The sequence below is a fragment of the Electrona antarctica genome, assembly GCF_951216825.1.
Source record: "Electrona antarctica genome assembly, chromosome: 5".
NCBI classification, from domain to species: Eukaryota; Metazoa; Chordata; class Actinopteri; order Myctophiformes; family Myctophidae; genus Electrona; species Electrona antarctica.
Window position 1 is genome coordinate 44,879,170 of NC_136810.1, and position 16,904 is coordinate 44,896,073.

Below are 16,904 nucleotides of genomic sequence, written 5' to 3' on the forward strand. Positions count from 1 at the left end.
CGCGCACAAACTTTGGAAGCCAATCATAGATGTATGGAATGTATGGATGTATGGAAACTCACTTTTGGCGTCTTCACTTTTCTGTCCTCACTTTTATCTTCAATGTTTGTGTTTACAGAAACCCGGAAGGCTGGGCATAGGTGGGGCTAGCGCCCCTCAAAATTCTGAATGATATTATATGATGTTGATCACGTGACTCCAAAGATAGCGTGTAGCAAGTTGTGTGAGTGTTGGATAAAATATGTAAGAAGCAAAAAGTGTGTTTTAAAGTTGCTGTCCGAGATTAGCTGTACACAGACAGATGGACAGACAGACGGAGAGATTTTAACTGTTATGAGCAGATTATAATGCATTATACTGTAAGTACGTTTATAATGCAGTTAGACATGGGTTTCACAGAAGGTTTTACCAGCATTTTAAATTGGTGGTAGTAAACTGAGTCATTTACAGACATTCTCCATACTATGGAATCAAATATTAAATCCTCATCACTCATTCACACAAACATGAGTGAAACACAAGTCTTCAATCGATAAATGTTTATGACTGTGGAAGAAACCATTTAATCTACCAGACTTTACCTTATCACATCTCTACCTGTACAATATATGACTATGTATACTGTATACAGTTGGAGGCCATTGATATTGTCCTTTTCTTTTTGCTGAGGTTTGCGTGATCTGCGCAAAAGGACAGTTAACCCATTTTGGGCGGGAACCCCTTTTGGTGTTTTAAACATTGTTATAATTTTGCTATTGAAAAATAGCAGATCTACAAGCTCATAGCGCGCCACCGAGTGGCGCGCTACGAGCTTGTAGGTCTGCTATTTTTGAAAAATCGTGAAAATATTTATTTCAGAAAACTGGAGGATTTAGAAGGATTTTTTTAAATTTTGAGGTCAGGCCTAAATGGGTCAAATAAGGGACAATATCGGTGGCACCCAACTGTACATACTGTATATGAGCAACAGCAATAACTTGATTACTACAGGATTTTGTGTCTTGCTGTTGCATGCCTCTCTTTTGCAAAGGTAAAAAGGGGGAGAGGGACCTGCACACCATGCAGCTACTTTTGAGGAACAAAGAGTTAAGGGGCTCAAAGCTACTCAAATGAAATGCTCTAAACAAATATTACAAATCCCATAGACTTGGCTGCAATATGACGTCATTTCAAAAGCCACGTATTGCGCACCTACTGGTCATGATGAAGGTCCAAGGCCATGACAATGACGTGTGCTAAAATGACACTGTCAGTACTGCCGCTGCGATCGGCTGGGTATGTATGTCGGTGTTGTCCACTGGCCAATAAGTATATGTATGTATGTCTGTGTTGTCCACCAGCCAATAAGGGACCACCATTCTTGATGACGTAACTAAGGTACGTTTGGTGATCGGCTGGGTATGTATGTATGTATGTATGTATGTATGTATGTATGTATGTATGCATGTATGTATGTATGTATGTATAGGGGTAAGAATGGTGGTCCCTTATTGGCTGTCTATGGTGACGTAACTAGTCTAAGGTACATTTCAAGGTTGGTATAAGGTCAATCAAGGATTTAGAACAGCAGTTGTTGACATTAGTTTAGTAGCAGTACTTGCACGCTCTGCTTGCGCACAAGTAGGCCATACATGGCCTACTTGTGTGCAAGGCGCAAGTTGGCATCTCGACATTGCATCTCGATCGTGCATTTCTAGTTAGAGATCTCATCAAGCCCTATCAAGGCAAGAGGTCAGCTTCTGTGCCCATTACCATGACACTGATGAAGAGGGAAAATATGTTGCATGCATGTTCTCCCCGTGTCCCCTAGGGTAGGTACCCTCACAAAAAAACATGCAGTAATCCTGGTCTCTAAACTGCCTCCCCCTGGCCAGCCGGGGCGACTGATGGAGGGGAAAGGAACTGGTTGGAATAACGTGTTCCTTCCACGCGCTACGTCCAACCAGGGGAACTCCCCCTGTCAGGTGTAAAGGAGCAACTTGGACACTCAGGCATGAAGGAAGCATGAGTTCAAGTCTGTTGCTCTCCCCATGTCCCCCATATATGGGGACCAGGTTGGCAGAAGGAGTGTAGAGCCCAGGATCACACATTAGATAATTGACACAGGGGTGAAAATGGGTTACAAAATCGTGGGATAAAAAAAAAAGGAAAAAAATAGGTAAAATATCAGTGACATCTGTGACAGGATAATTCAATAGAGCTACTGTCAAATGTATTAATTGAAATGTCATAACAGGTGGGAACTGAAGCCTTTTGGGGCATGAGATCTACCTTGATGAGATCTACTACATTGAAAACTATTACCACTTTTAAGTGTGATTATAGGCTGCTAATCACAATAATGAATTCAAGGTGAAGAAAGAAAGAAAGAAAGAAAGAAAGAAAGAAAGAAATTGTTGAGAAATTGTTGAGAAATTGTTGAGAAATTGTTGAGAAATTGTTGAGAAATTGTTGAGAAATTGTTGAGAAATTGTTGAGAATTATTTTGAGAAATCATGTTTCTGTAATTGTAAAAGAAACAGAATATTAGCTGGCTATTTAAATGGAGTATGGGGGCAAATAACAAGTCCAAGCACCAGTAACTGGGCTTAAATTTAAAAAATAATTAACTTGAAGAAGAAAAACACTTTCATGATTTCAGTCTTGCTCTTAAAATAATCAAACTAATCGTAGCAGCTGTATTGCAATGCCTCCTTGAATATATTGCCGTGCTGAACCGCTGAACTGATTTCTTCTTTTGTTCAGCAAGAATGTGGATATCCAAAGAGGAAATGGGCTGCACTCATAAAACATATTATTTTTCCATCTTTTAATAAATCATTCAGCAGAAGCATAGACAAACTTTCTGCCCTAGGCCTTCAGTGTCACTGCAAGAATCTGGCTCACACAATTAAAGGAGGTTGGGGTCCCTTTTCTTGTATGAATCTAAAAATTACACTGAACTAGTGGTGGAAATGGTAAATCTTTCATATTGAAAATATTGTAACTATTACAAGTGAAAGTACAGAATTCAAAGTGCACTAAAAAGTACAAAAGCGTTGGCATCAAAATGTACTTTAAGCACCAAAAGTACTCATTATGCAGAATGTCCCGTTTCAAGGTTTCAAATGTATACAAAATATTTTGAAAATAGCAGATCTACAAGCTCACAATGTGCCGCAATGCGACACATTGTGAGCTTGTAGATATGCTACTTTCAAATTGTGCTTTTGAAAATAATAAAAGCCTGAGTACCGAGGCTACAAAGTAACTATAGTATCTAAAGTTTTCAAATAATTGAATAAAAGTACAATATTTGCCTTTGAGAAGTAGTGGAGTAGAAGTAAAAGTATTGGTAATTTCAAATACTCAAAATTGTACTTGAGTAAATGTACTTAGTTACTTTACACCACTGCACTGAACATAGAACATTGCATTGTATAGCTTCCTAGCTAGCCATGATATAAGTCAGTCCAAATATATTATTAATATAGATAAAATATAGTTATAATATATTATTATTATTTATCAGTTCTCCTGTGCTACTTAAAAGGGGAATGCAGAATCGTGTTTTTTTTGTTTGTTTTTTATCTCTCTCCATTCACTTTCATTGCATGGAAAAAACATGTAATACATGAAAGCATGGATTCTGCCAGCATATAAAAACAAGTGCCGTTAATTATTTATGAGGAAAGTCAAATGGTTCCACTCATTCTCCATTACGCTTTTAATTTGATCTGTTTATACACCAAACCCTGGGAGCCATCAATCAAACACCGTGATACAACTATATATGGATAGAAAAGGGCGGGCCAAGAGTCACAAAGGTCCGTGCTTCGTTTTAAGATCAGCGAGCCTAGGGTAGGTACCCTCACAAAAAAATTATCCTGGTCTCTAAACTGCCTCCCCCTGGCCAGCCGGGGTGCCTGATGGAGGGGAAAGGAACTGGTTGGAATAACGTGTTCCTTCCACGCGCTATACGTCCAACCAGGGTAACTCCGGTGTAAAGGAGCGACTTGGACACTCATGCATGAAGGAAGCATGAGTTCAAGTCCGTTGCTCTCCCCAGGTTGGCGGAGGCTGTGTGGAGCTCAGGATCACATTAGATAATTATTGACACAGGGGTGAAAAATGGGTTACAAAGTTGTGGGATAAAAATTATAAAAGAAAAAAAAAAGATCAGCGAGCCTGAGTGTCATAGGATGACCAGATATTGTCAGAACGTCCAGACACCTTAGTTAGCTTTTGGCACCGCTGTACTGTTAGGAATAAGGTTAGGTTTAACCGTTTAAGCATAGTTTACTGAGGTTACATTTACGAATACCAGGCTGGGAAATTCCGTCGGATGTATACCACTGAGGTGGTTTTATATATTTTATATATGTTTTATCCCCGGATTTTGTAACCCATTTTTCACCCCTGTGTCAATTATCTAATGTAATCCTGGGCTCTACACACCCTCCGCCAACCTGGGGAGAGCAACGGACTTGAACTCATGCTTCCTTCATGCATGAGTGTCCAAGTCGCTCCTTTACACCTGACAGGGGGGAGTTTCCCTGGTTGGACGTAGCGCGTGGAAGGAACACGTTATTCCAACCTTCAGTTAACCATACTGGTTCAAAGGTAGCCTGGCTAATAAGCCAGACCGAATCAGCCGTTGGCAAAAAAAAATTGCCTGCCGGCGTATTACGGTCTGGAGAGGCTCAATTGTACGCCCATTTCCTACACCAGAGAACTGGTGTGGCCAATCGGGACACGGTATGCAATATGGGCGGGCTTTGGTACAGTGACGTTCAATGCTTGAGACCTTTGACTGACAGTAGCTCTGACCAATTGCGTCAAAGAGAAAATGTTGAACCCGCCCCCCGGGAAACAAGATTGCATTCACTACTCCCCCTGAGTTTTGTAAATAATGATGGGTTGATGAAGTAAAAGTAAACCCCTGTGTCCACTGTCCACTGGAAACCTTGTTTCGAGCTAAACAGATGCTTGGAGAAAGCGTAGCTCTAGTTGCTAAGCAACTATTGAAAATCTGCTTAAAAATATGATGTAGTTTGGTTACAAGTTGAATTATTTTATCTTCTAGAACTCAGAAATAAGAATCCCCCAACATGCAATTAAGTTCGGAGAAAATAAAATGCAGCAGCTCACTGTGCTCTTGTACGCGCTGGGATTTCTATTCCGAGGGGAACATTTGCAGAAAATAGCAGATCTACAAGCTCGCAATGTAGCACACTATGAGCTGGTAGATCTGTTTTATTCGACAGAGAGGTTTGGTGTAGAGGGAAAAAAATCACACCCGTGTGAAGTGAGGGGCGCTCTTCTCTTTGCACACATATGACGTAAATTCTCCATTCATTGTCAATGAGAATTTAATCTTTATGTAGGACAATAGCCGATTTTCTCGTCCACATATGATGTAATTTCTCCAATCGTTGTCAATGGGAATTCAATGTTTGTGTAAGACGAAAATAAACGATTTGCTCGTCCACATATGACGTAAATTCTCCATTCATTGTCAATGGGAATTTAATGTTTGTGTAAGACGAAAATCTACACTAATAGCTGAATATAGGAGGGGCTAGCGCCCCTCAAAAATGAGAATGGATTTCAAGCTGCGCTACTGAATCTGTCGGCAGGAGCATTCAGAACGTCTGCGTACATTGGAATAAAAACATAAGCGCCCCACCGGAAGATGGGGGCTGTTTATCCCTTTTTTTGCCAATGGGTTCCCAGATTTTAACCACTTGAACTGGTAGCACTTGGAAGAGTGGTATATGTGGACCTGAGTCAATTCTGTGTTAATTGTTAAGCCAGTCAAATTGTCCTTGAGACAGTCACATTATAAAGCCAGCATCACTTAATAAAATCTTTCTTGCAAAGAAGGTGCTGGAGAAAAATGTACACATTAATAATAATGGACAAGTGCACTCCATTAAAAACATGACATTTCACAGTGACATTCATCCTGATATGTTTATGTTTAACCTGGATTTCTTTTACCACATAGCCCGTCGCAGTTTTTATCCCATTCACGGCGGGAACCCCTTTTGGTGTTTTTCAAGCATTATGTTGTACTTTAGCTATTGAAGAATAGCAGATCTACAAGCTCATATAGCGTGGCAACGAGTGCTACGCTACGAGCTTGTAGATTTGCTATTTTTGAGAAATCGTGAAAATGTGGCGCAAATCTTTGAATATATATTCTTTCCCAGTTTACCTCCTTATGACGATTTCCTGTTTTTGGTTATATAGAAGTGTATAATTGTACGTCTCTAAAATGTTCTGATGAATTGAAAATGGTGGACACTGTAAACAAGTGTAATGCTTTATGCCGGTGTCGTCCACAGTTAACAGTTTTTGTATTGAGTTGTGCTTGAAATGTACTGTAATTCTGCAAACTGTTAATAAATACTTCAATCAATCAATCAATCAATTTCAGAGCAAACGTTTTTAACTCATATCTTTGCTTCTGGGTGGGGGGGGTGACTGGAACAACATTTTTTCAGATTGGGGGATCGGCGGCCAATTACATATATATTTCGGGGTCCTTGACATGAAATAGAGAACCACTGACATAGAAACATGGGTATTTCAGTCTTGTCAGGATTTAGAAGATATTTGTCGAATCGTCCTCAGGTCTAAATGGGTTATTTCAACCACAGACCCTGTAAAAGCCTGTATCTCTGTCCAGTGTCCACTGTCATTCTCCCGGGATGTCTTGTACCGGTGTGAAGCTGTTCCCAGCGTCCCCACAGAGCCATCTCCTCCCACCGATACAAAAGCACATCAGGGTTGCTAGGTGATAAAGGGAAGGAAAAACAGCCGGGATGATGTTGACGTCTGACTTGCTATTCTCCTGCCGTGAGATGCTTGGGGCTTCGGTAATGAGAGCCTGGGGACCTCGCTGAGCCCGGCTACTCAGTGTCTGTGTGTGTGTGTGTGTGTGTGTGTGTGTGTGTGTGTGTGTGTGTGTGTGTGTGTGTGTGTGTGTGAGAAGAGAATGTGTTAATAATCTAGGGAGTTTAAAGACCTATTAATACTCCAGTTGTAGGTGATAAGGTGACCACGGTGGTTAGTAAGAACAGAGTGATGTGTTGGGGTGAGTGGCTTACCACCGCGGCGTGACGTCATGTAGTCAGGTGATGTGTTGGGGTGAGTGGCTTACCACCGCGGTGTGACGTCATGTAGTCAGGTGATGTGTTGGGGTGAGTGGCTTACCACCGCGGTGTGACGTCATGTAGTCAGGTGATGTGTTGGGGTGAGTGGCTTACCACCGCGGTGTGACGTCATGTAGTCAGGTGATGTGTTGGGGTGAGTGGCTTACCACCGCGGCGTGACGTCATGTAGTCAGGTGATGTGTTGGGGTGAGTGGCTTACCACCGCGGTGTGACGTCATGTAGTCAGGTGATGTGTTGGGGTGAGTGGCTTACCACCGCGGTGTGACGTCATGTAGTCAGGTGATGTGTTGGGGTGAGTGGCTTACCACCGCGGCGTGACGTCATGTAGTCAGGTGATGTGTTGGGGTGAGTGGCTTACCACCGCGGCGTGACGTCATGTAGTCAGGTGATGTGTTGGGGTGAGTGGCTTACCACCGCGGTGTGACGTCATGTAGTCAGGTGATGTGTTGGGGTGAGTGGCTTACCACCGCGGTGTGACGTCATGTAGTCAGGTGATGTGTTGGGGTGAGTGGCTTACCACCGCGGTGTGACGTCATGTAGTCAGGTGATGTGTTGGGGTGAGTGGCTTACCACCGCGGTGTGACGTCATGTAGTCAGGTGATGTGTTGGGGTGAGTGGCTTACCACCGCGGCGTGACGTCATGTAGTCAGGTGATGTGTTGGGGTGAGTGGCTTACCACCGCGGCGTGACGTCATGTAGTCAGGTGATGTGTTGGGGTGAGTGGCTTACCACCGCGACGTGACGTCATGTAGTCAGGTGATGTGTTGGGGTGAGTGGCTTACCACCGCGGCGTGACGTCATGTAGTCAGGTGATGTGTTGGGGTGAGTGGCTTACCACCGCGGTGTGACGTCATGTAGTCAGGTGATGTGTTGGGGTGAGTGGCTTACCACCGCGGCGTGACGTCATGTAGTCAGGTGATGTGTTGGGGTGAGTGGCTTACCACCGCGACGTGACGTCATGTAGTCAGGTGATGTGTTGGGGTGAGTGGCTTACCACCGCGGCGTGACGTCATGTAGTCAGGTGATGTGTTGGGGTGAGTGGCTTACCACCGCGGTGTGACGTCATGTAGTCAGGTGATGTGTTGGGGTGAGTGGCTTACCACCGCGGTGTGACGTCATGTAGTCAGGGGATACTAATATAATCTGGGAATACATTTCTTACCAAGAATTTTCTTTATACCAATGTGTTTGTAAGGGTGTCTACTAACATATCCCACATTGGTTTCTATTCAACCACCTTAGTGGAATTTTTGACAGTTGCTGAAATGTGGGGTACCATCAACAAACAATATATGGCAAAATGTTCTAAATTTCATTATGCTTTAAGTAGCATGTGACGTGTCAAACTAAGGGGTTTTCATGATTCGGAACCCATTCCAAGCATTAGTTTTGCACGAAAAACACTCCTTGGGCTAAATTCGGCCATTGCCAATTGCCAAAATGTGCTGACCTCATCACATTTGTGATGATGCTATGGCCGTTTTTTAAACCCCTTAGTTTGACACATCACATGCTACTTAAAGCATAATGAAATTTAGAACATTTTGCCTTATATTGGTTGTTGATGGTACCCCAACTTTCAGCAGCTGTGAAAAATTCCCCTAGGGTGGTTGAATAGAAACCAATGTGGGATATGTTAGTAGACACCTTTACAAACACATTGGTGAAGAGAATTCTTGGTAAGAAATTTCCAGAATTGACATTATTCTGATAATATTCCCTGACTAATGTTAGTTTCCGGTGGTCAACTTATCACCTAAAACTGGAGTATGAATAGGCCTTGAAGGACCACTTCACCACTTTTCAACCTATCTTCATATAATTGGTCCTCACTAATAATCATGAAACAATTGTGCAATTTTTTTCTACTCGGCCTGTGTCTCATAGGAGGGCTGTGGGAAGTTCAGAAACCCGTCCACCAGTGACATCATCGATGGGGAATACAAGCTAATAGAAACTGCAGGCTTTCTAGTCCTGAAAAGTTGCAATGCGAAAATGGATGCCATCGTTCTCACGATATTGAAAATCTAATCTTGTTTAAAAAAAATCTGCCTAATGATGATGTCACTGGTGGACGGGTTTCTGAACTGCCCACAGCCCTCCTATGAGACACAGACTGAGTAGAAAATAATCGTGCCATTTTATCATGATTATTAGTGAGGACTTATTATATGAAGATAGGTTGAAAAGTGGTGAAGTGGTCCTTTAAGTTGAGGTGTGTGACTTTGTGAGTTTCTCTGCATTTAGTTTTGCATTCTTGTTACTGTGTGTGTGTGTGTGTGTGTGTGTGTGTGTGTGTGTGTGTGTGTGTGTGTGTGTGTGTGTGTGTGTGTGTGTGTGTGTGTGTGTGTGTGTGTGTGTGTGTGTGTGCTCGTGTGCCATGTGTGCGTGCTTGATTGATTGATTGATTTAAATTTTTATTTCACAGTATGCAGAATGGGTAAATTTCAAACGAAAGCACAAGTCAATACAAAAACTGTTACTTTGTGGACGATCCATTATACTTGTTTACAACAGGGTCCACCATTTTCAATTAATCAGAACATTTAGAGACGTACAAATATACACTTCTATAAATAACAGGAAAAAACATGTACAGTATGGGGAGAAAGGGGTGGGGGGAGCTCAGACTTCATTTACAGGGGCCAGTTTCGAATTGCAGCCGTCCGTAGGTGCTCTTTGAGAGCGGTTTTCAAGGAGTCTGCTAAGGCCAGCGTCACTAGCTGCTGGACATTTGTGGTGTCTGAAGGCTGATTTATGCGTCGGTGAGCGCCACGCAAACAGAAATATGGTATTTGTGTCAGGCTCCACTTTGTCCCTGAAGCGTAAATCAGGCCGTAGGCTCAGTCACACAGAAACATGTATATTGTGCGACCAATAAGGTAATACTGACAGTGGTGGGAAAAGTACTCACATTTTCGTACTTGAGTAAAAGTATCAATACTTACTGCAATGTAAAAGTCTGGAATTCAAAATCTACTTGAGTAAAAGTACAAAGGTGTTGGTATCAAAATGTAGCCTACTTAAATACCAAAAGTAGAAAGTATACTCTTTATGCAGAACGTCTTATTTCAAATGTATAAAAAGCTTTTAAAAATAGCAGATCTACAAGCTCTGTAGATCAGCTTTAAATGGCCGAAATGTATATAGGGCTGAAGTGGGTATGCTGTGTTTTGTAATAATAATCCAGATACGCTACACAAACTAACTAAAGCTGTTGAATAAATGTAGTGCAGTAAAAGTACAATATTTGGATCTGAGATGTAGTGGAGTAGAAGTAAACGTATTGGAAATAGGAAATAATAAGTACAAATACCTCAAAATTGTACTTAAGTACAGTACTTATTTACTATCCCCTACTGGGCTATGATACACATGAACAACCTCTCCTCCGCTCCATCAACTCAACCCTTTATCCCTAGCTCTCCCTCCATACCACCCCACCCTCCTCGTCTCCCTCCATACCACCCCACCCTCCTCGTCTCCCTCCATACCACCCCACCCTCCTCGTCTCCCTCCATACCACCCCACCCTCCTCGTCTCCCTCCATACCACCCCACCCTCCTCGTCTCCCTCCATACCACCCCACCCTCCTCGTCTCCCTCCATACCACCCCACCCTCCTCGTCTCCCTCCATACCACCCCACCCTCCTCGTCTCCCTCCCAGGTTCCCACCTCACTTTTCTGCTCCTTCCATACCTCCCTCCCTCCCGTCCTCTGTCCAGTCTCCATCACTCCTTCCCTTCACCATCTCTCTCTCTCTCTCTCTCTCTCTCTCTCTCTCAAATCGCCAGCCTAATTGACTCAGACAGATTTGGCAACAGGCTTATTTATGAGAGTCACCTCACACACACAACACGGAATTAGACCTAATGCACAGACGGTCAAGACCGGGATCTCCCCTGTTGTTGTTGTTGTGGCAGAGCCCCTCAATGTCACACAGACACTAAAGATAGTTTTCTCTGAATCCGACACAATGACAAAACAGACTGTCTCCTCTGCTGCTGCTGCTGCTGGCAGACTGACCCAACCCAGACAGCTATTTCCACAAATAAACAGAAGTTACAGTATAGGATAATCCCTTCATTTTCATTTGAATAAAGGTGTGCTCTGTGCCATGCAAGTTCCTTCTGTTTTCTCTGTCTCATCATACACTATATACAAACACTGATGAGGAGGCTATAGGGGTGAAACTCCTGACTGGGTATGGGTGGCATGAGTAAAATATGGCACCTGCGTTGGTCAACTACAGGAAAGTGCGCAGATGTTTTGCATTCGTGTGTGTGTGTGCGCGCGTGCGCGCACACACGCGCGTGCGTGCGTTTTGCCAGTTTGGACATATTTATGCACACTTACCGCTGTGGCCACTGAACCAACGGGGTGCGATGTGCAGGGGTAAGGTGTCAGCCAGCGACCCCCGGGACCCCAGGTAGAGGACACCGTCCGTGTGGTGCCCTACTCCGCCCCCCGTGTTGTCCTGGTAGCCGTTATTACCGTGGTGGGGGGCAACAACATTGGCATTCGTGCCGCCGGACCCCGCTCCGGCTCTGTCCGAGTCCGTTCCCCCCCGGGGGGCACTGCTGTAGAACCCGAAGGGCACGGCGGGGCCGTGGTGGTGGTGCTCGATGCCCATGCCGGCCACGGAGCTGACCGAGCGGCTCCGCAGGCCCATGGTGCCGCCGCTCGGCCGGTAGTGGCCGAAGTGGGCCGAGGGTGGCACGGCGCTGTCGTCCGTAGAGACGCCGGGGAAAGCGCCCGGCCGGGGCCGCCCTGCTGCCGTGCTCTGCTTGCCCCCCATCCACCAAAGCGCACCCCGGGGAAAAATGGGTGGGGGTTCGTTCGCCTCGTCGCTGAAACGCGGAGGGGCTCCCTCCTCTGCTCGGCTCGATCCGCAAAGGGTCGAGAGAGCCGTCACAGGCTATCGCCACCCTCCTCCTCCCCTTCCCTTCCCTTCCTCCTGGCACGCCTGTCTGCCTGTGTGTCTGTCTGCAGTGGTCTTCTCTTCACCAACACCACGCCACGGTCGCCCGACACAACGCGCTGCTGCCTGGCTGGGCTGCTGTGATATGATTCCACTAGTCCGGGGGTTAGGCTTGTCAAGCAGTCTGACTACAGCAGCTGCTGCTGGGGCTGGTGATCTCTGCAGACGCAACAGCCCGTCGTCTCCCAGTCCCTGCCGAACGGAACATGAGCAGCGATTCAATTCACCTGAACCAGAAATAAACCTCGAGATAATTAGCCTAAAATAACAAGCTCTTGGACCGACGACGTAAATAAAAAATAAAAAAACGCGACGTTATATTAACCTATATATTCCAATGATCTCCTCCAGGTAATCGGACGCCTGTAATAACATGCTACATGCAGGACTCCTCGCATGCAGGCAGGCTGAGGCAGCAACACGTTTTCCGTGCCCCCCGTAGCTTCTCCGTGCCAATGACAGGACACACACACACACACACACACACACACACACACACACACACACACACACACACACACACACACACACACACACACACACACACACACACACACACACACACACACACACACACACACACACACACACACACACACACACACACACACACGCACGCACACACACACGCCGACACACGCGCGCGCGCACAGCCTGCCCCAAATCACAACAGCAGCGAGCGAGCGAGGATGACAAGCACATCCACCGAGGCACCGTGCACGCACCGCCGCAATGTTCACTCCTCTTGTTATCTAGCCTGTTCTCTATTGCCTCAGCTGATCTCAGCCATCATGACAACTGTTGCTGTCTGTGTGTCTGTCTGACCGCCGGTCGGTCCGACCCGACGGTCTGTCGGTCTTGCTTGGCAAGCGAGCGACGTTGTTGATGCTGCTGTCTGTCGCTGGTTGCTTTCCCGGAGACTAGTCGGCACTACTCGGGTCACTGACAGTCTGATACGCCGCTCCCCTGCGCTCTGAAATCGGCGCGCTCTCGCGCTCCGTGCCGCCGCGGCTGCTGCTGCTGGCGAGACAATGGAGGCGCCCAGTGCGCAAACTCAGCGTGCAATACAAATAGAACCGGGATCGGGCACGAAGACGCTTGTTTTATTCTTATCCAGGAGCCAGGGGGAATGGGGATGGATAGATATATATCTAATAGATACAATAATATATCGGATATAGGCTTTTAGGGCTTAGGCTATAGTCGTTAGATAGTCTTTCCTATATTAATTGCCATTAATTAGCCACATGCATCACTCAGAGTCTCAGACAGTCACATAACCATAAACAAACCCGATAGGCATGTCACTGTCACTCACCCAGACAGACATAACCATGAACAACTAGAAACATGTCTCTCCACCAGGTCAGGTAGGCTATAGTCAGGTTATTGTGGGCCAGCTTTGTTCGGAAACCGCCAATCAGCATGGAATATGAAAAATCGGACGGATCCATCTTGAACACTTGAGTATAGAAATAATGTGCCTAATGATTTGCGTGATGTTTGGGCCAAATTTTGGGGAATAAAATAAATGTTTTGCAAAATTCGGCCTCCTGGTGCTGCGCTATAATAATAGGAAGATTTGAAAAGGGTGCATGGCATTCTGAATATAGCCAATCAGGATGGAATATGAAAATTTGGACTATAGAGATACTGTGTACAGATTTGCATGATTTTTTGACAAAACTGTCCTGTCCTGGTAGGCCTATGTGGAAAAAAAGAAAAAATTTGGCCAGAGGTTCTGCTCTGGCACCCAGGGAGTCTGAGTGCACAGTTTCACTGCCATCAAAGCCAACGGTGCCAGAGATGACCTGTTCACAGGCAGAATGACAGACCGTCTAGTGGCCTGGCGGAGACAACAAACCCATATTGTCATGTCATATGACTCAGCTATATAACCATAAACAAACCTGATATATATACGCCCATGCACGGCCACATCACTCTGTGTCATGTCTGCAGACATAGCCATATAAACAAACCCGATACGCCCATAGACAGGACCACTCTGACTCACACATAGCCATAAACAAAGCTGATATTATGTCACTATGACTCAGATATAGCCATAAACAAACCCTATATGCCCATGGCATTTATGGAGATACAGTCCAGAGCTACAGATCAGACCTATCATGCATGTGCATAATATGGGACCGACCAACTTCAAGCTCTGCATGCACATTGGCAAGGACTCGAGGGAGTGCAGTGCCCGCTGCAGAGTCGTTCGGATATATGGTTGTACAAAAATGCCATGTCAAATATATGTCAAATTTTGAATCAAGTACTATACCCATTGTAGACTATGCTGACATTGTATATACCCATTGTAGACTATGCTGACATTGTATATCCCCATTGTAGACTATGCTTACATTGTATAGTCCCATTGTAGACTATGCTGACATTGTATATCCCCATTGTAGACTATGCTGACATTGTATAGTCCCATTGTAGACTAAGCTGACATTGTATATCCCCATTGTAGACTATGCTGACATTGTATAGTCCCATTGTAGACTAAGCTGACATTGTATATCCCCATTGTAGACTATGCTGACATTGTATATCCCCACTGTGCTGACATTGTATAGTCCCATTGTAGACTAAGCTGACATTGTATATCCCCATTGTAGACTATGCTGACATTGTATATCCCCATTGTAGACTATGCTGACATTGTATATCCCCATTGTAGACTATGCTTACATTGTATAGTCCCATTGTAGACTATGCTGACATTGTATATCAAAACAAAACAGCATCTCAAGCTTCTTAATGTACTATGTAACTCCTTACGGCCAAGCTACACCAGGCTTTTCTCGCGCGTTTACCCTAAACGCGCGGCCCGCGCGTGCGTTTTTTAAAATAGGACTGGACCTTAATTAAACGCACGCGCGGGGGTAAACACACGCGCGGGGGTAAACGCATGCGCGGGGGTAAACGCGCGCGTTTTGTGCGCGAAAAGCCTGGTGTAGCTTTATGCACATTTGTTCTTAGTTCTAAGACAAGGTACACCACTGGTACCTAATTATTACTTGCGCAAGCAGGGCGCACAAGTATTGTGGTCCAAAAGTGGTATGTATGTATATGGTATGCATGGTTATAATTGGCTGTTGATGGTGACATAAACACCTTAATTGCCCGGGGTTATTTAATCCATTAAATTATAGCGCCCAGTCGATTTATAGCAACGGAGCACTTTTACCGATGGACCGGATGTTGTTCCGGATGTGGCTGTAGCAGCTAGATGTATAGCCAAACCACTCTAAAGGCGATCGACAACAACGGGAGGTAAGAATAAATCTATCGCGACTAGCGACTGGACAGCGGAGGGCCGTCTAACACAGGATCTTTTTTATAATTAGACGGGAGGATTTAGATCGCGAGTTATTAACGTTTTAAGATTTTCTTTGTCGTCGGCTAAACAGGGGGGGAACATTTTCGATGACGTCTTACTGTTGCGCAACATCGAGGATTGCACAACAGGCGCTCCCAGGCTGTGGAGCGATGTGATCCGTTTTCATATCAATAAACTTCGTCTTTTGGATAAAACTTCGTCCTGGGCGTCGGGCGTTACTAATAGAAAGGACGGTGAACTTCGTCCTGGGCGATGGGGGTGTTAACATATGTTTCAATGTTGGGTGGGTAAAAGTTAATGTATGTATGTATGTATATGTATGTATGTATGTATGTATGTCGGTAAGAATTGTGGTCCCTTATTGGCTTGTCCCTTATGGTGACGTAACTAAGGTACGCCTCAAGGTAGGTATAAGGTCAATAACGGGTCTAAAGGATTTAGAACAGCAGTTGTAATATACATTAGTTAGTACGCTCTGCTTGCGCACAAGTAGGCCATGCATGGCCTACTTGTGTGCAAGGCGCAAGTTGGCACCTCGACAGAGTGCATTTCTAGTTCCTTTTTAAATGCGTCCACTTCGACTGTAACCTGACTCCGCCAGATGGGGCAGCAGAGAGTACACTGGAGGGGGGAACCCAGTGTACTCTCTGCTGCCCCATCTGGCGGAGTCAGGTTACTTCAACTGTCCTTCATACCTGAAACAGTCTCTGTTTAATATATTTTTTATCCCACAATTTTGTAACCCATTTTTCACCCCTGTGTCAATTATCGAATGTGATCCTGGGCTCTACACACCCTCCACCAACCTAGTCCCCATATATGGGGGACATGGGGAGAGCAACGGACTTGAACTCATGCTTCCTTCTGAAACAGTCTCTAAAACCATTCACATACATACTCACTTAGACATACACAACATCCCTATCTTATTGTTCCCAAAATAATATTTTCTGAATCCGGACGCAGGTCATTCCACTATACAAAGCTCCATCTGACTGGAACAATCTTCCGCTTTCACTCAGATCAATTACCTCTCTTGGCCACTTCAGGACTTCCCTGTATTCACATCTCCAAACAACCTGTTCATGCTTTTAAAACTGCTTGCACACATACTGTTTTCTCCACTATTTCTATATGTAAATGAGCCGAGGGCCGGGGGTGTGGGTGGAAGAAGGGGAGCAAGCTAACTGTACTTGTTGTATGTGTATGTCTTGTGTATTTGTACTGTATGTTATGTTGCACCTATGTGTCTTTTGTACTGTGTACTTGCACTGCTTGTAATGTTGTGTAGTTGTGTGTATAGGACCCCCTCTAAAACGAGATGCTGCATCTCAAGGGGTCATCCTCCCAATACAATTCTGAAGAAAAGAATGTCTGAGTATATCAGAACCATCGATCCAAC

At 44.8% G+C, this 16,904-nt stretch overlaps 1 protein-coding gene across 1 annotated transcript in view; it reads right to left on the minus strand.

The window, feature by feature from the left end:
- znrf1 (zinc and ring finger 1) overlaps positions 1–12,236 on the minus strand; it is a 66,835-nt gene extending 54,599 nt beyond the window's left edge. Inside the window, exon 1 of the mRNA XM_079501449.1 lies at positions 11,517–12,236. Within this exon, the coding sequence (XP_079357575.1) occupies positions 11,517–11,958 (442 nt within the window). The 5' untranslated portion in view covers positions 11,959–12,236. The remainder of the gene's footprint in view (positions 1–11,516) is intronic.
- Positions 12,237–16,904: the final 4,668 nt, after the last annotated feature.